The sequence below is a fragment of the Thunnus albacares genome, chromosome 12 (genome assembly GCF_914725855.1).
Source record: "Thunnus albacares chromosome 12, fThuAlb1.1, whole genome shotgun sequence".
Lineage (NCBI taxonomy): Eukaryota > Metazoa > Chordata > Actinopteri > Scombriformes > Scombridae > Thunnus > Thunnus albacares.
Window position 1 is genome coordinate 25,628,915 of NC_058117.1, and position 25,110 is coordinate 25,654,024.

Below are 25,110 nucleotides of genomic sequence, written 5' to 3' on the forward strand. Positions count from 1 at the left end.
GAAAGGTACGGGGATCACCAAAGAACATTTCATGGCAATAAAATAATCAAATAGTAGTTTCAGTTTGGACAAAAGTGGTGGACTGATAGATCAACCAACTGACTTACATTGCCATCCAGCATGACTGAAAACCCACCTTTGCATATTGATCTAATAAGCTGTTATATTGTAAGTAATTTTGAAATAAAACAATGCAGTTTGGTATTTTGTGCACCACTTTTCAAAAGTCCAATGCTTCTCAGAATGCCGTTGGACAGCCACAAGACGAACAATGAACAAATGTTGTTTGCCCCTTCTTCTGAAAATTGTTTGATGTTTGACATTTTCTGCTTTCAAATGTCCTGACATCCTAATGGCGAGATCATAAACTTGCATCTTCTTTGACCTCATTTCTTCTTGATCTTTCACTGGATAATAAACAATAATACACCACACATTATTGTGTAGCCAGTTACTACATTTCCCAAACTAAATATCATCAATAAGAGGTTGCGGTGCCAGATATCGATTAGTTGCATATAGAATGTCAGACTGGATCAATTCCCAAGTATAGCACTGCTTAGAGGCTTTTGCATTATCTATTGATTAGTTGTTCAGTTTGCCGGTGAGTCTGTATCACAGGCAATCCTTTGCTATATAAAATATCATCAATAAGAGGTTGTGGTGCCAAGCATTGATTAGTTTTACAGTACCCCTGCAGGTTCCTTTCCCATATTACATATCACCAACAAAGAGCAGTGTTGTAACATATTGATCAGTTGTATTCTGGGTCAGTAGGTTGAGAAAATAAAAGAAGGTCTGATGAAATATGGTGATTAATTGTGCATTTTTTCAATAGGGTGGTAGCCTTTCCTATATATGGATTTAACCAGCTGCACATTTTGCTGACAGCATTGTGTCTTATCTCAAGACTGTCAATAAAGGCTGTGTTGTTGGTCATTAATTAGTCATATACAAGCTCATTGCCATTAGATTTGTCTGCGTTTTCAGATACAGAGACAACTGCTACAAGAGAGAAAAGAGACAGAATGTGCGTGTAGTTAAGTGCTTTGTCAGGACAAAGCGATGCCTCAGAGCTCAAACACCAGATGGACGGATTCTGAAGGAGGCTGCTGACCAATGTCCCACTGAGTGTGCCCGTTCACCACGTTCACACACACACAGATAGAGAGAGGGGGAGAGAGATAGAGAGAGAGAGAGCACAATCATGCACACCCATCTGTACAGAAAAAAAGATAGGAGGAAAGACTGTCCAGAGCCAAGCTCTTGGAAACCATTAAAAGAACAAACAGACAGAAAAACATTGTAAATATCACTTGTCCTCATGTTACCAAGCTGTTGTCTGCTCTTTGTTTCAGCAGCAGGAAGCCAACATTTTGTTACAAAGCTACAAACAGCCTTTATCCCAAACCTCCAGGGGACAGTGCTAGGCTGTTTGATTTTGGTGTAGGGGTCACAAACTAGTCCATTTGATGCCCTCGGGCCCAGAAAGCACAAATCCATCCACAACAGTACCAACTGTAAAACTACAAAAGAACTGTAGACATTGAGACAGTTTTTCATTCATGTGATCCAACAGTGAGCCAAACAGATAGTGTCATAAGGATCAAACAAACAGTAAGCAACCAGAGAGTATAGAAACTTTTGTAGAAATTCTTTCTTTTGTAGGAACCTTTTACAACAGAGAACTGGTATGCACATTACTGTCAGTACCTGCCTTGATATCACACCCATATATCATAGTTAATATCAGATCCCAAGTTACCTGAACACCCTCTCAGGGCAGCTAATTGCTGCCAAATGAAGTGGGCAGCCAACCATTTTCCTACAGTGAACCATGGCCTCACACTTGGAGGTGATGGCTCTCATCCCAGCTCCTTAGCACTTCTTGACTGCAAACTGCATGATGGTGGTCATAGTGCGAAACAACCAACAGAAATACATAGTCAGCAAACAGCAAACAAGTGCCTTCCTGGGGTAAACAAACCGAACACTCCTGAAGTGCACCCAGAGATTCTGTACATGAAAATAAACATCCGACACACACAAGAAAGCACTGCTTAAGTTGGCACCCAGTATTCTTACAGACATGGTTAAACCTTCTCCATGTCCTCCAAACTCCTGCAGGCTGGATGGACAAACTCGCAAAACCCCTCCAGAATAACCATAACGAGGCAAGATCTTCACCACTCCTCTTGAATCTGAGGTTTGACAATCAATGGAGGCCTCTTTTCAAGCACAATGATATAACATTTCCCAGGGTGGCTGAGTTGTGTAATCCCGCAATAACTGGACCTTCATAGATTTATACATCCACATTAAAAAAATTACTTAGAATTAAGAAAGAGGGGCATCCTAGTGACCCAGTGTACATAAACACTTGCTCAATACCAGGTTTGTTTCATGTCAACTCATCTCACTTCCCATGTTTCCTGTTGTTCTCTTCTGTGAAGTCTCTCATAAAGACAAAATGGCAATAAAGTAAATATATAAAATATTTAAGGCAAAATATCTGGAATCTGGTAGCAACAGGCCAGCTGTATTGCTAAAGTGGCTGCTGTAATTGTTCCTGAAACTGATATTTAGTTTAGCATTGATATTTAGCTCTTTATTTATATGTTTAGGTAATACTAGCTTCATCTGTCAATTTTTAAAAAATTGTTGTTACCACTCAAGAGGACACTGAACAATGTCTGGTGGTAGACAGAGGAGAAAATCTCAGCAGTGAAAATGAATCAGTGTCGGTCTAGCGGCTGGTGGAGCCTGATCTTTAAAGAGCTAAAGGCCAAAGCTAATAAGCACTTGACTAACAGACGTGTCCAGTGACAGCAGAGCAAAAAAGAGCAGACACTCTGACCTTTCCTCATGAATATTTGACTGGAGAGGAAGAGAGAAAGAGATCAGAGAGAAACGACTCAGAGAACAAGAGGCGTTACAAAGATTTACTTTGTCCAGCCTGTCAGATATAATTGAAACAGAAGTGAACTGATGGCTGATGGTCTGAGCACTTTCTGTCACAACCATCACTTTAAATCAAAGAGATCTCCTCTGTTTCTCTCCCTCAGTCAGTGTCTGTCAAGGAACCGGCTCTAACCACCCACAGAAAAACCTAGATACAGTTAATGGTGGTCAGGAGTGTGAAATCACAGCTCTGTCAGCCAATTACAAGACAAAACTCTCCTTCTGGCTTTACCGATCAGGGAACAGTGAGACAGTTGCTGGTGGCAACGTACTGTAAAACTCATTATCTAGCATTTCTTGGCTATAAAATAAACAAGCTGCTTTTCTGCTAAGTCATTTGTGAATTTAGTCATTCATTAGCAAATTTTGAACACTGAGATCAAATTTCTGCTGTCATGTAAAGTTGACACACATTGACAGTGGTATGTCTAGATCAGAGACTGTCCTCCCAAGAAAAACAACACAATAATGTTGTAATGACACCCAAAAATGACCTATAGTTATGTTTGAGTGATAGATGCCATCTAGCGGCCTAAAACATCATAAAACATCAACATTTTTTAACAGTAACAGTTGTGGAAAGTACAGACAAATGATGTCCTGCTGATTACTGCCAATAGGGGCGCCAGATTATAAAATGCTCCTATGTGTCGTTCTGGAGTGCATGGTCAAACGACATTTTTGGTTGTTTAATTTAGAGGATTTGTTGGTTAGCAATCAATTGTGAATCGTTAATTTGAAGTCACCTAATTGAGCAATATCTCTGTTTTCCCTAGAATTGGTTCTGAAATTATGAGCGTGAACAATAAAGCATTGTCCCTTTTCTGGACTGCTTTTCTTTTAAAAGTCCTATCCTCAGATAACTGATGTAAGTAGGGCAATATTTAGTATGATATAGAGTATACTTTCAGTTTATCCTGCAAGATTAAAGGCAATTTCAGCTCCACAAAATAAAAAAAAAAAATGAAATATAAGCTATCTTGATGGGTTTAGCTGCTCCCATCCCTGATACTTCAGTAATCCAACTCACCTGTGAGAGTGGAGAGGGCAGTGATACCTGAAACCAACTCAATTTGTCTCTTTTGTGTTATTAGAGCAGTACAGGTAGTGTATGTGACAGGTGAGGAGGAGAACCAGTCAGGCTGCACGGCTCTCCTTCTGCTTTACTGCTGAAGGGAAACCAAGCCTGACATGAGGCTACTGCGGACAGCAGCTTTACTATAAGGAGCAGATGGATGGATAAGTAAAGAAAGGACTGCTGAGTCATTAATAATGCACAGATATTCCACCTGACAGGTACAGAGGGCCGACAGGAACATACAAAGAGGAGACGCAAGTAAAATGAAGAGTCAAGCGGAAAGGAAAAAGGCCAGACAGGCAGAAGAAGAGGCAAGTCATCACAGTAAGACACGGTTAGACAAGTGAGCAGCTAGTGCTACAGACAGACAGGCAGCTGAAAGGAATAGAAGAGGAAGACAGGTAACGGACAGACTGTTACGAAGGCCTGGAGTGAGAGCTCATAATTTGCATGAGAATGGCAAAGGCTGGATGGTAATTTCAGCAAGCTGATAACATGTCAGACAGACAGAGAGCCTAATGGGCTCAATGCAGCAGGAAGAGCAGGCTGGAAAACATTGGATGTCTCCTGCAGGCAAAGTACAACACATTTCCACTCAAGTTTCAAGTGTGTGTGTGTGTGTGGAGCAGTTTAACAGTGGAACTTTGCAGAAACAATAAAGCACACACTGAACATACATGTAAATCAATACTTGATTAGTTAGCAATCTATACGCAACCAGAACAGGTTCCAATTAAAGTTTAATTTCACTTTTACATCTAATTCATTCAGAAGGTGATTACTGCGGCACAATAATTCTTTTTAAAGTCTACTCTAGCATAATTGCAGAGGCATCGCTGATAATTGTCACTGTTGCCTGAGAAAAGAAAACGTTTAAACATGAAGACTGCTATTAACATCTGGCAAGAAGACAGAGCCAACTAAATTACGTCTCACAGATGAAAATGTGACTGCAGACGCAGAGACACTAATGATTGCGACAGAACACAGTCAGTACAGAGGAACAGAAGACAATTTAAAATGTGGTCATTTCAAGAAAGGAAGGGTGGAGGTGGAGAGAGGAAGGAAGAGCAAGGCAGACAGATGGAAAATGGAAAGAAAGGAGAGGAATACTGAGAGAATGGAAAGAGGCTAGGGGAGAAACAAAAGATAAAAAGTGAAAATGGAAAATCAAAATGACGAATAAGACCAACTGCAGATCACAACAGAGTGGCAGGGAGCTCAAAATAGTGAGTCATTCATCCTGCAGGTTCTTGGTGAAAGAGACATTCATCTCTAATCAGCTGCCTGTCAGTGCTTTTCAGCCCAGACTTCAAAGCCCAGATGTAAAAATGATGTTCATGCACAAAATATTGTGTGTGCCACCTTTTAAAATAAACTGCTATGTACAAAAACGAATGTGTATCTCCATGAATGCTTTACACCAGACATATACACATTTATCACTGCTGAGCTGAGCAATAAAAAAAAAACAAAAAAACGTGTATGGCATTTGATTTGTCTCAAAGCCCTCACACATAAAAGTGTTAGACATTGCAAAAGCCTTAACGCTGTTTAAACCCACTTTCAGATTTGTGAAACCTTTATTTTGCCTATGAAAACAGAAAAAAGGGCGTTTTCACTGATATTTCTCCACTCAAACCACATTAGACCAGGTCTAGATCAAAAAGCACTACACTTAGACCTGTCAAATCTGAACTAGATTACCAAGAAGACTCCAGAGACTTATTAAAACACAGTTTCAGATTTGTGAAACCTTTATTCTATTTGTAAAAAAATGAAAGCCCCTGTTCAACAAGCATTAACATGGAGAAAAGTGATATTTTCAACTGCTTTTGACTGCACTGTCCCATCCACCACTGGTATGTTTTACACAACCACATATTAGTACAGCCACATATCTTAAAATCTGGCAAATACTTATAAACTTAGCTGCTGGCTGAGACCATCCAGCCCCTCCTCTCTACCAGCGGTACCTGCAGGCAGTGAATCACATCAGCAGCAGACGGAGGAGGACAGAGGACAGGAGGGAAGACTGCCTGCGCAGAGAGCAGCTGTGCACACGTCCTTGAATCAGGTTGTGGTGACAGATGGGTTGAAAATGTATGTCATGTGTGGATTGTGTTTCATAGACAATCTGGCAACTCGAGTAACATCAGACAAACATACAAAACTTACGGATCTGTGTGTATGACAGTTATTCATAATAAAAGTTGAGGGCCGAGCAAATTTTGGGAGTTCCTCGGGAGAAACAACAAAACAGGAGCACAGTGGGAGAGGGGGTGAAAATATGAGAGAAACCCGGGAGAAACGGGAGTTCTGGCAGATCTGTACATCACAATGACTCAAAGGCTCCTTTGGTGCTAGTAGAGGATGCTACTGGTGCCAGACCAAGGACAGAACCAACCGGCCAGTGGATTCTCATTGTTTAGCTGTCCGGCTTCGACTTTACTGTTTTGATTCACTCTCAACACTCTCATAGCATCTTTTTTGGCTGCAGCAGGCAGCTGTTTTCAGAGAAAAAGCTCTAAAAACTCACTGTACACTACCTACTCAGCACCAAACGGCAAACAGACACAGTTAGCAACTAACTGGTGAACATAGTGGAGCATTCAGCAGCAAAAGAGACAGATATTTCCCTCAGGAGTTGGTGGAGTGCAAAAACAAAGCTAAAAGAGAGAGAATATTGGACTTACATTCACCCATTGGTAAGAAAAACAACTCTCCAAATGAATGATAGTGTTGCCGCTGGATGTGTAAATAAGCAACAGTTTGCTAACATGTTCAACATTTGCAACTTTAGAGGTGATGATATGACAGTGCTGCGTTCGTAACTTGTTTCTGCTGTCTCCCCTGCTGTCTCTAAAAATAATAGCATTGGTCTCTTGTTCCTTTACACTTAAAATTACATTTGGTTACATTTCCCTGAAAGATGACCTCTTGTGACGGTAATGATGAAGCAAATGTGGAAGTAGCAAAATAAAGCACCACAAAACCTCTCAAGGAGGAGGTTGGTCATGCAAAGTGTCAGACATTGACCACAGACCATGATTAGCATCCCATCTATTAGGAACAGTAAATGTTGGTTTCTTTTAAGCATGACCAACATCTTTTTCTTCCCCAAACCAAGTAGTTTTATAGCGGTTGGCTAAACTTAAACAGACTTTAACAGTTGGCAGATCAGCTCATATGTACAACGCTCATATGAACAGATCTTATAATGGAAATAAATATGGATAATTTTTAGAAGGCACTGACAAACAACCTATTTTCTCATTTAGGTTTGAGGACTTGTTGAAAGAATAATATGTTTTCTGCTCACTAGCCTTAGACAGAAAGTATTTTTTGTGCTATTGGTGTAATATAAGATATGATAAAGAAAATAATAAGCACAGCCTTCTTCTTCAGTGTTGCTGCAGATAAACAAAGTTTACCATAACTCAAAGTAAAGGTCTTGAGACTGAAGCCACCTCAGTCATTTCAATGAGACCACAACGTTGGTCCATGTCTACTGCAGTGAAGTCAATAATGAAATTGATAGCAGTCAATTCTTATGACAGAAAATCTATGATGATGGAGCTCACGTTTAAAATACCTGCATTTATCTTGTGGGTGGTATTCCAGGGCTCAGATAATCTCTGTTCATTTAGCGAGTAAATGAACTGAAAGCGAATCCGCTCCTCTGAGAACAACTGCAGGAGGCAGAGTGTTAGCAGCAGCAGCAGCAGGAGATGGAAATGAGATGGAGACCTTCATTTATTCATCGATTTTCTCTGCAAACAGCTGCGATCATGTAGGCTTTGTAGCGTTAATACAGCCGGGGAGGAGATGTGACACAAACAGACCTCCTAATCTATCAACTACTAGAGCTAGATTTGAAGAATGCGGGAGTGAAATGACGAGTGAAACCATATTATGATGCTGTCAGCAGTAAGCTGGTCATTCATTACACTTCCACTCCTAATACCTGCGTTTTCTCATCTTGACATAATTATGATTACTGGAAGGAGGCCTGGTGATTCTGAGCACAAGCAGCCTAAGGCTTGTAGATCCAATTCCCTAACTATTGTGGGTCTGAAAAATATGGAAGCACAGATCTGGTTAGAAGAGTGAATCCACGTTACAGTACGGTGATAACGACATGACCTGAGGCACTCTATGAGTATTAACTGATCACTCAGAGACCAGTGACTTCAGTCATTTGTTCCATTGTTAATATGAACCAACTGTTTCCAATGCAGCTTGCAACATCAAAACTCAAAAGGAATATGTAAAAAACAACGTTTTAATGGCATATTAGAGATGCTTTATAGTTAATCTTCCAACCCCACTCCATTCAGCATGTCATGGCGAGGAGAGGGTTGTTGGTTTTTAATAAAGAGGATGCAAGGTTGTTTATGACTTTAACGAACCTAATCCCATAATATCCTGTTTCCAATGGCACTCCGTGTGCACATGTACCTACAAAGCAAAAAAAAAAAAAAAAGAAAAAAAGGTGCTTTTCTTTGGCATTGGATCTTTGAGGGGATTGATTCCCTGCACCACAGGAGAGACTAAGGAAGTGGTGTGTGTGTTGCCTTCTACACCATGCACCTCCAGCCACAAAAATACCAAAATTGTCCTCGATTGCGCTGCACACTTGACTCACAAATCAGTCAAAAGTCAGGGATGTCACTGCATCACCAACAGATACTACAGTGGAAACGGTGTTGGTTTTTGCTTCCTCAAATACACTCTCTCAAGCAACCGGTTTTATGTCTTTGACAGAGATGTCAAACAACACATTAAATATGGCCAGCAGCTTTTCAGATCATGGTTGTTCATGTGTGGAACGGCAAACAAAGAGAGCAGGTTGCAGCATTTAGCCGCAGAAAGACTGTTTGCTTAAAGTCTCGACCATCAAACAAAGAGAGGACTGAGTGATGTTCTGCAGGCTCAGCTTCCTTATTTTCCTAGGTGGTGAAAATCACTCAGATCCAGATTAAACTCATCTCACCCTCCCAGCTGATTCTGGGCTTTGATGTCGGGATAAAGCGGTGAAGCCCGTTCCCTGCAGAAAGCTCCACAACAAACCATGATCTTCATTTTGTTAAAGCCTCACATCAGCATCCAGCACAGGACTCCCTGCGGGCTTTTTATGTCGGACGAACAAACACAACTCCTCCTGGCATAAACTGTCAATACAAACAGCACCTATGGACAATAAAAAATGGGACAAAGCAACTATTGCTTTTTCTGTCTTGTCTCTCAGAAATGATTCTGATCCTCCATCTGCCTCTCAGTCACAAGTGAGTTATTTGTTGTGAATCCAGTAAAAAACTTCCCTGTTTGTGATGTTTTGCACTCTGTGTCCGGAGCTTAACAAAAAATCTCTCCTGCGCTGAGCTACACTGCTGCAGAGCAACTTCTCAGTAACAGAAAAATGCCCTTGTCCTTATAAAAAAACATCACATACAGACAAAAACTATCCAAAAGACAATTTGAATCATTCTTAATCCACATTTTGTTGCATGAATAATTTTCTGGAACAGTAGAGAGAATCCCTGCCAGATTGCAGCTCCCAGGCTTGAGACAGCAACGCACAAAAAAAGAGAACATATCTATCTTTTTAAATAACATCTTTAAAAGTGCATACATTTAAAAAAACCTAAAAAACTTGATAAATATTTTATACTCAAGACTGACATATTTCAGCAGCAACAGAAAGCTCATTCAGCTTGTCGTCTGACAGCAGCAATTTTCCAAGACCCAATTTAATTAACCTGCACTGTGTTAAAATGTAATAATATGCATTGACAAGGCCTTAATATCAAAAATCAATGCATTTTGGCTTTATAGTTTTTATAGTTACAGATACAGGCCTGCATTCAAACAATAACGAAATGCTGTATTTTAAGTGATATTCAAAGTGTGGGCCAATCAGATACAAGTATTCCTGAGGAAGTATTTTTCACCTGATATTGAAAGTGTCGTAGCCAGATACAATGGCATATTATTATAAATTACACCAGTCAAAATAAGAAACTATTTGAAAACTTAAACCAGCTACATTTAGTCATTTCTGCTACAAAATATTGCAGTAGTCATATGATGTAGCACTATGTCATTTCTTATCACACAGTATCATTCCAGTCAAATCCAGTGCTAACGTCCCGACGCATCAGACACAACACAGACGAAACTCTTCCTCACCTTCTCTCCTGTTGAGTTTGGCAAAACCCGGCGCATGGCTGCTGGACAGCAGGGAGGAGCTTCTGAAGGCTGATGGCGGCAGATTGGACACCAACGTGCTGTCACACACCTCTGTCAACCAATAAGAAAAGAAGAAAAAAAAGCATAAATGTTAAGGCAATTGTTAGGACATACAATTATTTTAATGTTTGAAAATATAAGCTCCTGGAAAAACAAGATGGACATGAAGACATCCTTTAGGGGTTCTTGATGATAATCAATGTATTTGCTGTGTTACATGCCTATTTTAGGTTTGAGGATCATTTCACATTATGCTGTCAGGGCACAGTGGCAGTGAACTTTGCCCCCCCGGCTCCTTATATTGTTGCTGTTACAGATACCGTCTTGTTAAAACAGTGCTGATGTGGATGTGTGTAAATCACAGACACATTTCCTTAACATGTGTATTATTATAGTATGAAAGAAATAGTGTAGTTACACTGTGAAGCATTTTGTTGTCATAATGTGAAACGTTTGTGACTCCTGTTTAGGTGGCCTCATTGGAGATTATGGATTACATGCAGCTCTGTGGCTTAGAAGTAAACGTACAACCTGTCAACGTTTCAAAACACTGTGGGACGGTTCGTACACGCATGTATAATGGTGTTCATTTTTCAAGTAACCTTCAAAGGTTCTCAGAAATAGTAAATATATTCCCTCTCTAGGTCTCTTATTCCACATGACAACATTCATTAAACATGTGAGCATTCGTTAAATGTAGAAGTAGCAAAATATAGCACCACAAAACCTTTCTCAAGGAGGAGGTTGGGCATGATAAGTGTCAGACACTGACACCAAAGTCTTGGTACTCAAAGTTGGACACATTTTATAGTACTTCTTGGCAAAACGTCCCATATCAGAAAACAAACCAAACTTCTATATCCAGCGAAAACCTCAGAACAACATTCATTCCAGAAACAAAATTAGAAGCTCAGAAAAGCAGAGCACCAAAAGTAAGTGGGCAGAAGTATCACCTGTTTAAGCATTGATAAAACACCAGAGAGGAGGAGAGGAGTTTTATCACAGAGCTGCAGGTGTAATGTCAGCTTTGTGAAAACAGGCCTTTGACACTATGCACCGGTATCTCAGTGAATAGTAAGTACTTCTCAACAATAAGTTGATACATGGATGTCTCCACTCTTAGCTGGAGTAGACACAATTTTTGTGGTTCAAAATAATAAAAAGTAGTTGCATAGAGGCGTGCAAATACAGTAGAGTGATTCAGAAAGCACAGCTCAACAGTAAAAAAAAAAAAAAAAAAAAACATGCTGTGGATTTTACAATATCAGACGCTGCTGGAAATTGATTATTCTCCATCTCTCAGCCTGAGTGAAAAACTGTTGAATCGTTAAAAACAGCAGGACAGGAGCTCACTGATGCTGTGAGGTGAAAGCCTGCTACCTCCAAATGATTCGCTTTTCAGGACTAAAGAAAAAGTTCTTTCAACTTGACCACCATACATTTGAGAATTCATTCTCTGGAATTTCTAAAAAGATTTCATAAGATAATATAAGACACAGAGAGGCAAAGTTTAATCGAAATCAAAACACGAAAATCTGAGTTATGAGGTTTTCACATGACAACAGCTTCATCATCATCATCATCTCTTTTGAGTCTCTGAATATTAGCAGGAATGGCAGAATGGAGTCCAGTCATTCAGAAACAGGTTTAATGTTCCTCAGGCGGAAGCAGGTCTTTCAGCTGTAATGGCACCTTATTATACAAATGAACAGAGTAATGAAGTCCACTTGGATGAATGAATGGTGTAATACTCCCGAGATGGATAAATGAACGTTGTAATCATGACGTGTTGTGTAGATGAATGGCGTCCTGACTGGCTCATTAAGACTGGATACTGATGGAGACAAATCAATGTTGTCAGAAGAAACGTTTAATGTTTCAAACACTTTAATGCTTTATGGATGATCGGCTGCAATAAAAACATCGTAAATTATACGTAATATGCAATAATTATCCTTTAAATTGGGGTTTTACCTTGCATACAAACCCATGAATAAACTGTACACAATGTAACCTGATGTGTAGATTCGATTATCGAACATTTCTTTGAGAAACTTCTCTTTATGTGGTTGCAAAAACCAAAATTAAAAACAAACAAGTTGATAAACTGACTGCAAAATGGGATGACTGTGGTCTAGGATCCAATGAAAATATTAGTGATGCTGGGAGAGCCTCGCTTTTTTAAAAAAGTTCAACATAATGTTCAGCCCTCCTCTCCACCCCAATAATTTTAACACAATCCCTTAATTTGCTTTAAAATAAAAACATATTCAGAGACAAAGCAAAGCCCACAAGAAACTTAGGCAAACATTAGTATAAAAGTATTGTATAATGAGGCACTGGAGCTGTATTTACTCTGCTATATAATTTATAATTTGTTTTATGCAGAAATAATACTTAACAGTGAATAGATACAGAGTAAAAATGTGGTCTGCAAACTATAATTGTTTCCCACACACATTAATGAACATCAACTCAATTAATATTCATAGTTTTTCCTCTCGAGCTCCAAACTGTAAGCTAAAGCCAAACTGATGCCGCCTCCATCTGAAGCTTCTCCGTTAATGGATGTTGTTCTCCACCGCTGAGACAAGAGCCAATTACTATGATTCACGCTGCAGTCCGATCCCGGCCCACAACTCTAACAAGGCTTTAGCTTCGATTACTCTGTCAGCATTAGCGTACTTCATCTCAACAGCACGAGGTCTTCATCTGCCTCTCGATATCCACCACAGATTGATGATTTCACTTTTTAAAGGAGAGTGCCACTCCATTTCAACGAGTGAATGACAAAAGTTTACAAAATTTCAGTGGATCATTTATCTTTTATATTTAAGTTCTTTGGCATTCACCTTTTCTCACACCAGTGGCATTGTTAGTGCAAGTATTTCTAAAATAAACTATGAATAAATATGTTTGAGTAACTTTTAAACCTGAATTAATTGATCTTTTTGAGCTGTCAACACATTGTCACCACATAAATTTGTTAAGGTGAATATGTTAGCAAAGAGTTGCCTATTTCCTCGTTCTTCTTTGTCCACCCAGCGACTGGAAGTTAAGTTTCCACTGTCATTTTTTTTGCTTTCCACAATCTCCTGAGTGAAATTTTGGCTCTTTTGTTGCTAAATGCTCCACTGTTTTCACCAGCTAATTGCTAACAGTATCTGTCTGTCATTTGGTGCTGTGCAGGAAGCATACAGTGGGTTTTTAGAGCTTTTCAACAGCTGGAAACAAGCTGCTAAAATGCTTCGTAGAGCTGAGGAGAACTGCAGAGTCGGGTGATGATTCTGTGCGAGTTCGTCATTACGACCCTGTCACACTACACACAGCGATTTTATCCATTGTTAATATGGAACTATTAATTAACGCAGCTTTAAATCAGCATTTTTGCCCTTTTTACAACCTACCAAAATGAGAAATTCTATAGATTTTTTTGCTTTTCTAGCTTAGTGCTAAAACGTTTCCTGTAAAACGTCACTTGCTAGCTAACCTTGTCCCCTAGAAATTACTTTCATGTACGACTAAATTGTAACAGCAAATGCATTCTGAACTCCTCTTTCTTGCTTGCTATGCTGTTTTTTTTTTTTTAAACTAATTGGTAGTTCTTACTCAATTACAATTTAAAGATCAATTACATCAAATGAAATTCCCTGTCATATTAATTATACGTCCCACTGATTTATTGATGTTAAAACGCTACACATAGTGCCTTTAAAGGTCTCAGTGCATATGAAGAGTTTTAAAGTGTATAGTATAAATATGAAGTTCAGCTGTTTGATAACATCAGAACGCCTCCAGCTTGGCCTCAGTGACACTGTAGCTCTGACTAGTTTCTCTTTGATGGTGAAACTATCTGGTATTAATGGTATCTGAACTCAGTTTAGAGCAGTTTGTTACATAAGTTGTCATTAAGCAGCACCATGTACAGTCACATTAGACAGCCGCTGGCAGTTTAGAGTCAATCTTTAATAATTCTATTGGTAGTAATTGAGTGGTTTTGAGCTTCATGCATATTTAATTCCTCTGTTTGACAGTCAAATGTTTTTAAATGCGGTCCAGCTACTCAATAATCATCAGAAGGACTCCAGCTCTTTGGTCCTCTGAAGCTCGTCCTGATAGTCTTTATCCCTGCAGGCCTCAGCCTGACACACACTTATTACTGTGGGTGGTGGAGGAGCCCTCAGTGTGAAAAGCAGGTGAATTACAGTAGTCTGAGGAGGTGAAATGAGAGGGAAGGCTCTCCAATACCGAGTGCTGTAATCCCTGAAGAGATAATGAGTGGTGAGAGCACAGCCTGGCTGAGGTAACGCTCGACAGAAAGAGAAACAGTTTGAGAAACTTCGGTGGAGCTTTGGCATTTAAGAGTCGACGTACCAACGGCATGACCAGTGGAGCACAAACACAGACAGCTCAGAGGAAAAATATGGCTAAATGTTGAATACCTGCTGGACTCTGCAGCCACTGAACCTCAACACTGACCCTGGCTGTGTTAGACAGAGAGCTTCCTGGAATATTAAACTACTGCACCTTCCTCTCTGACACAAACTAATACTGCTGGAAAACTAATGCACCTCCTTTCTCTTTCTGTCAGCCTCAATGTCTAATAGAGGGTGAACTCACAAAAAAAAAAAAAAAAAAGTTTTCTCCTAATGTTTTTATGAATCACTAACAGTACTTGCAACCAACATTAAGGAGTTCAAGGTGTCAGGAGACATTACAGCAGATAAGACAAAACATTTCTATGATATTTGAATCCCTATTATGGAGAATAATACCAGCTAAATGTGAGCTGTTAAGAGGTTTTTCCTTCAAGATAAGAGCACTTCAGAACAAACACAGGTGGAGGATATGGAAGAAGTGGTTATTAAGGACAAAGGGGCAGCTGAGGTATTTCTTGACAAGATGACTTGTCAGCCTATAATAGAATATAGCGAGTGACTCTACTGCCTTTAATCTACTGTAGTGCTGAGTAACGGCATTAACAGTATTTAATACTGACCTCAAAAATTAAGGAAGTCCCAGAGTAATTCAGAACTCCACTCAAAAGAGTATGCAACTATTACGTTGACATCTGAGTGATGGAATATCGCTTTTCATCTCAATAAAATATCCTAACATTGAATGAATTTTTAATCGCTTTTGGTACTTGAAGGGGATTTAGAGGGAGTAAAAGAGTCAAACCTCTCTTCCATCTCTTATCCATCCATCCTTCCATAGTGTCAGTTCTATCATTTAGGGTGAATAAACTATGAATCTGACAGCAGTAAAAAGACTCAAAAGATTAAAAAAAAAAATCTCTAGAGTGCCGAGGCCTTGGCACTGTCAAGCACAATTAATCACCACTGACATGATAGGCAGACTAATACTTGGCACAAGAGAGACCGAGAGGGAGGCCACAGCTCATTCACCTGCATTGTTCACTTCCTTACTGTTTTGCTGAATAACAAAGAGCCCACAGAGTCCGTGACAGAGCCGGAGACCCTGAATACCGATGAGCTCCATCCATCACCTCAACAAACAGCAGTGAACAGAAGGTCCTGCACTTCAGAGCGCTAGGCCTATAAGCCCCACAAACCCAGAGTTCAGTGCTTCTCAGTATGAGCCGGAGCCGACTCATTTAGCCATTCAGAGCATGTAGCAGTAAGCAGGATAATGAGGCTCCAGCGATGGTTGTTTTTGCTCCAGAGCACTAACAATCATCCTCAAGCAGAAAACGTCAATTCTCATTTTACTAATCCGCACAACTTGTACCTCCAGTTTGACCTGAAGAGATGCAGCTTGTAGTGGAGAAATAAAAAATAATGTTGTTGTAGATTTTCCACTTTTGAGCCAAAGGTGCATTAAGCAAGACTCAGACAAAAGAAAAAAATTGTATTAAATCACAACACGGGTCTGTGCCGAGAGCATCCATCACCATAACTAGGACAGCCTATTTCAAATTTACATCTGTTTACTGATTTTCGTGTCATCTGTCAGAAATGAATACTAACAAAATGTCAAAAAGGAATTACAAATTGAAAATATATATGAAAAATGTATAAATGCCCTCTAGAAAAGAACTGACTTATAAGCCTTAAAGACACGATAGCATAAAAAATACATTTTCCCAGTTCTAATGTGGTGTCCCTGTGTTAATTGTTCAGTTGTCTCTTGTTATATACAAAATATATGTTAAAAAAATAATATTTTTTGAGTATTTTACATGAAAATCTTTGTTTTTTTTCTCATCTTTTAAAGCATTTTCATATCATAAGGGCAGGTTAGTGTTTGGATGTCATTTCTCTCTCATTCTCCTCTTCCTGATCTAACAACATTGGTGACAGAGGTATGTGTGGAGGGCAGCTAAAGACACTCCAGCTTCCGTTTCGCTGTGAATAATGGTCTGATCACATCAAAAAGAGTTGCAGCAAAGTTCATCCGCATGTCCTCACAAAATACGTGGCTCTAGAGGCTTGATGACGTAGCCACAGCTAGTAGCTAACATACTAGCCAGCTGCGAACATGGCAGTCAGTCACAGGAGATCTCTGAGCTTTATTCTATTTTCTCTGTATTGGACACACGTTTTATTATAAACATTTATTTGTACTGTCTGCATCCCTCTTTTGTTGTGCAGTTTATACAATAAAAATGGATGGCAGATCACAATGAAAAGCGTGTCAAAGTTCACCAAGGTAGAGCTATAAATGCAAAAGCTTTGCACAGATTTATTTGGCCCCCAAAAGCGATTCCACTGAAATTAATAGATTTTTCTGTTAAATTTTGCTGTTTTTTGTTGGTGTGACAGAGCATTAAAAGGGTTTGTTTCACTCCCACTCTGAACAAGAGCAAACAAGTGTGCAGTGTGAGTTTCCCTAATCCGGCTTAAATTGTAGTATATTGGAGTGTACATTTTATTTTTCAAATATATTCCAGTGTAGGTAATCCAGACTAATCCAGTTTACTGTATTAAGCAAAGAGCCATAACTACTGTGGTCACTAAAATTTTAAAAAATGATAACAACAAATATCAAACAATGTCTGTCAATCAATGTCACATCAGCTTTAGAGATATGCAGCAAACCTAAAATAACAGCTGTACTGTTCTGGTTGCATTTACTTCACACACCATGTTGGATTTATATTCTTGCCATTATAGACAGAACAAGCTGATTAAAACTTCTGCGTTATTCAACAGGAGCCAGTATCTGTTCTAAAGCTGCCTGTGGCCTGACTTGTTAATTGATTAATTGAAATGCAGAGCAGTGTACTGTGCTAATACCCTGAAGGTAAGGACATGGCAGGAGCTCTCCTCTCCTGGTTTAATTAGCATTGCTTTGACACATAATTAATAGCACAGGATGAGAGAATCTGTTGGGGCGTCAGACCAGCATATGGCACCTACCATCTACAGCCACACAGCAACTGCTGTTACCTCAGCGAGTTTAATCTAGTTTGCGCTCATATATACAGTATAAATGGACATAACTGGAATGACTTTTTTAGATTCTACTGTATATTGTTAATATTAATCATGTCATTCCAACTGTAAATTATTTCTCTGAAACTGGGAATAGACATCAGGATTATTGAAACCTACAAAGACTAAAACATCCATGACAGTCTGAGCATATATATTGAATGACTGAGTAACTACAGAGGATAACACATTTGACAACAGACAGCGTATGATTATGATGAGATTAGAAAACAGTAGAAAAACCCGCTGTTTATTAAGTTCAAGACTACAAACTTGGTAGATCTTGAAATAGTACAAATCATGTTTAAGGTCAAACATCAATTACTACCTGAAAGTAAGCACAAGTTATTTAAATTGAGAGAAAGCCAGTGTGACAAGAGAGGAATATGAACGTTTAAGAAACAAAAAGTCAGGACTAATGTAAGAAATTACTGTAATTCTGGTTAAACTGTGAATTTATGAAAAAGTTGTAGAGAGGAACTGAAAATGTGCAGCACACTTTGTGAGTTTAGAGAATATTCCATAATTATTTAATGAATAAATATAAAAATGCATGTTCAGGCAGCATGTTGGCAGTATTATGGACGGGATAGTGTCAATTTTTTTCTAACTTTACTTTTGACGTCAAATAGGTTGTGAATCAGTAAGAGGGTAGGTCCAGTAAACTGAGGCTTCAGCCTACACCTTTTCAGTCTGTAGAAAATCTTATATTTTTCTTTATGTTATGTTGTATTGCTTTCTACTATGCTGTGTGTTAGCAGTTCCTGCCATTCTTTTGCTGTATGATTTGTTTTTGTTTTTTGGTCCCAAATTGTTTTTGTAATTATTTTAAAATGTCTATTTGTATTTGTATCAAGGTCAAACCCTCAAATCCCAGAAGAAAACTCTTGTATAGTATTGTACCAAAACAGGAGTGGACATCAATCAAATAAACAGTAATTTTCCCTGCTGATTATCTGCAATTATCTGCAATTTTCATGTGAGAGGAAACGAGATACATGAAAAATGCTCAATTTCAGGAAGATAGTGAATGAAAAAACTACAACAGCGGTGACTGAAGAGAATGAACTTCATAAGAGTGAGGTGAACTTAAACGTGCATTAACTGATTTTTTTGGCCACTTGGGGGCAGCAGAAACAAGATGTACACATAATACTGACATGTCGTCACCTTTTAAGTTGATATGTTGAAATTGTTAGCGAACAGTTGCTTATTTCCACATCCAGCAGTTACAGAGCAACATCTGTCCACCTGATGAATATTTGTTTTTGCACTACTAACTCCTGAGGGAAATATCTGGCCGCAATGTTCACCAGCTAGTTGCTAACTGTGTCTGTTTACCATTTGGTTTTGAGCAGGTAGCATACAGTGGGTTTTTAGAGCTTCTTCTCTGAAAACATCTGCCTGTTTTGACAGAAAACAACGCTATAAGAGCACTGAGAGTGAACCAAAACAGTGAAGTTGCAGCTGAATAGCTAAACAATGAGCTGAAACTTGTTATAATGCTCCATAAAGCTGAGGTGAGCTGCAGATTCACTGATAATTCTCTGTAGGTTCATCACTACAAGCGACACCTTTGACATTACACATTGTCATTTGATGAAATTTTATTATGAAAAATATAAATTATAGCCACTTTAAGATGAGCTATGGCTTTGGGCTGACACCAAAATGACTTTAATTATAGAGTAAGATTAACTTATGGCACATGGCCATTAGTTTGTCAGTTTTTAATTCCAGTCATGAATATCAAACATGTTTAAAAAAAAATCTTAATGCAAATCACACACACGATTTTGTCTCTTGACTGCCGAGATGACAGTAATGTTTCTGAAGTAGACACCCAGTCCTTTAAAGAGACAAAGACTAATAACAGCTTTTTTTCTTTTGGTGTCAAAAGACCTTTCAGCATCAGGTGGTCTCTAAATGCACATTAATGCATATACAGTGAACAGCCCACACAAACAGCGTCCTAATGCATACACCACTCTAAATAGCACCATTCTGCCTCTGCCTCTGAAAGGATAGAACAATCCTCCCTCTCATTGAGGTTCGTCACACTGAAAAGCAATGTGGGCGGCTGCGTGGGAGACAGACATCAACCAAATGAAGTGATCAAAACAGCATTTAAAATCTCTTCATCTTTAAACAGTCAGGTTTACCTCACATAAACACAGACAGAGAGCTGAAAGAAGCTGCTGAGAAACAAGACTTTCACCGCAAACACTGCTGAAACAAGAGAGTAAAACCCAAAACATTCACTGGGAATTATGAAATTATATATATTTAGAGGGAATGCTGCAGGCTACAACACTTATACTAATGGTTCAATGGGGAGATATGTATCCTAAAATATCTACAAATTCACCAGCTGCAGTAAGTTAATAATTTAAATATACTGTATTTTCCTCTTAATTGAAAACATCCATGAAACATCTCCATAGAAAAAAAATAATTTGTTTCTGTCATTCAGGGGAAAAGCACACATTCATCTCATCATGGCAGCTTGGCAAAATTAATTTATTTCAAAAGCAAGACATTAAATTGAATGGGACACTGGGGACTCATAAAATTGAAAAAAACAGCTCTTCTTCTGTTGAGTTTTAATGTAAAAAATACTGATGCCAGAACAGCATATTAAAGCATATCACTGGTTTACAGCACAGCCCAGTGATCTAAATATATATAATACAGTATATTTTCTATATTGAGACAGAGGGACAGTCGAATGTGCAATTGAATGTGCAACAAGTGAGGGCTTGTTATGACTTGCCTCCTTTATGCCTGACAAAAGTAACCAGTGTCTACTGTTGGTACATCAGATGCAAACCAAGATTTCCAGTGTCAACGTCAGTCTGTACACCCATTCTTCTACTTCAGATGTTGTGCTACTTCCTATTTCCACACCGAACAAAGAACAGGTAATTTAAAGGTATGTTAACAAACAACAAAGACAGCTCTCCAAAGCATCAGTGCGATGAGAAAGTCTTACCTACAGACAGATTTGACCCAATAGACCATTTTCAGTCATTTTGACTTGTCAAAGCAGGAAAAAGCACAGGTGTAACTGATAACATTAAAGATGATATTGATTGATTCTGGTATTGTGCATGCTCACTCACTGACATGGCTTACTGAGACAATTAATGGAATGGAGCCATTGTTAATATTATCAGTCACACCTGTGCTTTTCTTGCTTTGACAAGTAAAATATCTGCTGTGAAAAGCGTCTATAGTGACACTGTGGAGCAAAATCTTGAGGTATTCAAAGAATTGAGCTTGAGCGAAGACACACATTTTACACCACTAGGTTACATGATGCACATTTTATTACTCATGAAAAGAGTGATTAAAGTGCTTTACTAATTACTCAACAGCAAAAGGGATTAATTACATTATTCATTACATTATTCAGCCCTGTTCTATCAAACATGCCTTGAAACAACTCCAAAGCCTCCACACCCACATGTCACATGTACATACACACATGTTGTTGTTATAATAAGCTCCTAGCCTGTAGTGTGGAGGTATTTACTGACCATCGACAGCTAGCTTAGCCCCGGTACATGCAGCACTCCAGAAGTCCTACCTTCACAGTGAAATCAACTCTGAACAAAACCAAGTGATTCCTAAATGTAACCTTACCAGTTGCTAATGTTAACAAGCCAACTAAGAGCACCTAACATGTTAATATGACAACCTTAGAGTTACCAGGAGGCAATTTCTCCTCTTTTGAGCTGCCTCTCCACCACTCCAGCCACTGACCACCACCACTGACACCCACAATGTCAAAGTAACAGAGTGTTACTGGGATTTGTAATTATAATGTGATTAGGGCTGCAACAAACAATTATTTTCATTATCAATTCGATTCAATTATCACTTTGATTATTTTCTTAATTAAATGATAAGATGTTTGGTCTCAATGGTGAGAAATGTTGATCACTGTTTCCTAAAGCCAAAGATGTAACCTAAAATGTCTTGTTTTGTCCTGACCAACAGTCCACAATTCAAAGATATGCAGTTTACTAAATAGAAGACTAAATAAACTAGAAAATATTCACATCTTAGAAGCTGGAATCAGAGAATTTGGACATTTATTCTTAAAAAATTACTCCAAACAATTAATCTATTACCAAAATAGTTGCTGATTGATTCAATCAGTTAATTGCAACTAATCGTTGCAACTCTAAATATGATAACTGAATTTTAAATTGTAATCTCTTACACTTCTTGTTACTGAAAAGTGTGGTCACAATACTGTGTTACTGCCCAACACTGCTAAAGAGACAAGAAAACCTCTATATATACCTACAGACCCTCCTGCTGCTTCTGCAATAACATCTGTCTGTGCACACTCGTATAGCATCTTCACACCTTCTCTAAACCACAACAGGAGCTGCAGTCACAGCATCTACTTAGTAACCTAACTACCATCCCTCAGGAGACATTAGAAGATAAGTACTCCTTAAAAACCTTCCCTGCTGCTCACACACAAAGAGCTCAGCTTTCCTGAGGCTGGAAACACAAGGCTACTGAGATTCTTTAACTAAGAAAAGTGTTGATGCAAAACTTTTACATTATTGATGTGTCGGTCGCGAACGAGTCAGCTGCTGGTTCCTTGAAGTGAGCAATGGGAACTGGCTCCCAGCTGAGATTTTTTTTTTTTGGAAATTAGTACAAGACAGAAAGAATAATGGGATGATCTTTTTGATGACCACAGGCACTCCATGCACTGACTGAATGTTGTGTTGATGTGTGTGCCGTGTGACCAATGTGTGTCACGGACAAGGATCATATCATCAGGTTAAAAGCAGGGGGGGGGGGTTAGCTGATGGTCTACAGAGGACAGAGAGGAGTGTGCAAACAGCAGAAAACAAGATGAGTGATAGTCGCAAACGAAGTAGCATTTGGATGCATTTTAATAAAATAGACAACACAAAGGCGCCTACTAACAACCTTCACAGGCATATTAAAACTGTACATCTAACAGTGCAGTTAGGTGAAAAAAGGCAAGCTAGCATTCCTACTACTGAACATGGAAAAGCCAGAGCACTGTCTACTGAAATCGTTGCCGCTGCAGTGTGTACAGCCCTCCCTCAAGTATCAGGTAAACCACAACGTATTGCAACCCTGAGCACTATGAGCCAATTTGTTTTTCTAAGGTCATGACCCCAGCAAGACAGAACACAGTTGATGAGGAATTGGCTAAAACGATTAAAAGGGATTTCCAACCATTCTCATTCTCATTCTCAAGGGATTTAGTAGCTACACCCATGCTCTCAATCCAATGTATGTTCTTCCATGCTTCTATTACATTATTTATTATTATATAATTGCATATTAGAGGTGTATATTAGAGGTGGATACCAGTAATAGACAAGAATAAACTGAACAAAGTCCATATACCACATAATAAAATAAAGCATAATTCTGAGTTTTATCTTGTTTCAGGTATGTGACAGCCTCCAAAATGTTACTCCTGTGCAAAAGGTCTGCAGGGAATAATAGCCCACCACCAGAGAGAAGGAACAGTAACCACAGGGAAAGTGACAGAGTTGGTGACGGCTCTCTGTGCATCGATGGAAAGAAAGCTCCACCGAATGGAATACAATACTGAAACCACAGTACTGGACCCAAGGTTCAAAAAGCTGTCCTGTAATGACAACAGAGCTGTTGATGACGCACTTTAAAGAGTAACAGCAACCAGCAACCAGCTGGCTCCACCACCAGGAGGCCAAGAAGGAGAAGAGGGAGCAGCGGCACTAGAAATGAAGCTACAAACGCCTGCTGTTTGGAGGCTCTTTGATGAAAGAGCAACAGGAGACACTGCAAGAAGGAATCCCTCAGCAGATTCTATACTGGAAGCAAGATCCTATCTTGAGAAGCCCCTCATCCAAAGAGCTGCAGACCTGCTGAGCTGGTGGGAGACCAAAGCTTCAGTCTACCCACGACTTGTCAAGGTGACGGCGGGGAGACTGTGTATCATAGCGACATCAGCCCCTTCAGAAAGAATCTTTTCCAAAACAGGACAGATAATAACAGAGAGAAGAAACCGGATCAGCCTCTCTAAGCTGAGGCACTTAGTGTTTCTTAATACTAATCTGCCCTAAAGACAATGTTACAATGTTTCACTGTTTAAACGGTTGGACGCTGCTGTTTTGCATATTGTAATTTATTTTTTAGTCGTTATATGGCACGCCGTGTTCCATTTTGAGTGCGATCTGTTTGGAAAGGTTTGTGTTTTGGATAATTTATAATGTATTTTAGTATTTAATTTTATTTGATATGAATATCACAGTAGCATTAGAATTGTAACCTACATTTACGCACAAGGACCAGATGCACTGTGTTTAGTGTTTATAGTGAAACACTAATTTAAAATGTTCAATACACATGTGTAATGGTGTTTGATATTTTTACATTATTTAATGTTTTTATACTAAACATAATGTAAAATTATGGTATTCTGGAAATTATAAGGTTTAGTATTATTACATTGAATAATTTAAGTGACATATGTGCCCACATACCAGTCATAGTTCAAAACATTGCTAAATATGGCTGAATTATAAAAGCCAGAAGCAGTACTAAATGAAGAGCCGTTTGGGAGCCATTTGGGAGCCGAAAGAGCCAGCTCTTATTGCTGAGCTGAGTCAAATTATTTGGCTCACTATAAAACAAAGCCAGAATTCCCATCACTTTTTTTGGCAAAAATGACCTATAGTTACATTTGAGTGACAGAAGCCATCTAGCAGCTGTAGTAATTATGACCCTGGGCAGTGACGCAGTTCAGATTACGTCAATATAAGATGACAAATGTTCATATTAGGAGGAGGAAGGTTGGGTGGATGGCTAGATAGACAGATGGTAAAAAGTGGTCAGGACAATTTTTTTAAAAACAATAAGTTCAATTGTCGTGGTGTTTAATGTTGCCATGATGACAAAAGTTGTATAACTTTGAGGAGTAACTTTAACTCACATCTCATTAACCTAAACCATGATCTTTCACTAACCCTAATCAAGTGGTTTTCGTGCCTAAACCTAACAAGACCTTGACTGCAGGGTTGTCACACCATAAAACTTCATTATTTTTTTACAATTACTGCCGCTAGAGGTGGCATGTTAGAAAATGCTCCGATGAGTCGTTCTGGAAACGCTCCTATGGGTCTTTCTGCAGTGCAGGTACAATCGACCTATGAGGTTGTTTCCTTATGAGGATGTGTGGTCAGACCCCAATTAGGGCATAAAACAGAACTGAAGGACACGGTGGTGAATATCTCCTGTTATAGCCTGTTGGTTACATACTTCTCTGAACAGATTTATCTGGAATTGTCTGATGAAATAAAAACTCCAGTCCAA

General features: G+C 39.0%; 1 protein-coding gene across 1 annotated transcript in view; it reads right to left on the reverse strand.

Annotated features, from left to right (window-relative positions):
- Positions 1-25,110, reverse strand: part of LOC122994518 (contactin-associated protein-like 4) — a 122,465-nt gene that overhangs the window by 78,688 nt on the left and 18,667 nt on the right. The window contains exon 2 of the mRNA XM_044369244.1: positions 10,232-10,342. Within this exon, the coding sequence (XP_044225179.1) occupies positions 10,232-10,342 (111 nt within the window). The remainder of the gene's footprint in view (positions 1-10,231; positions 10,343-25,110) is intronic.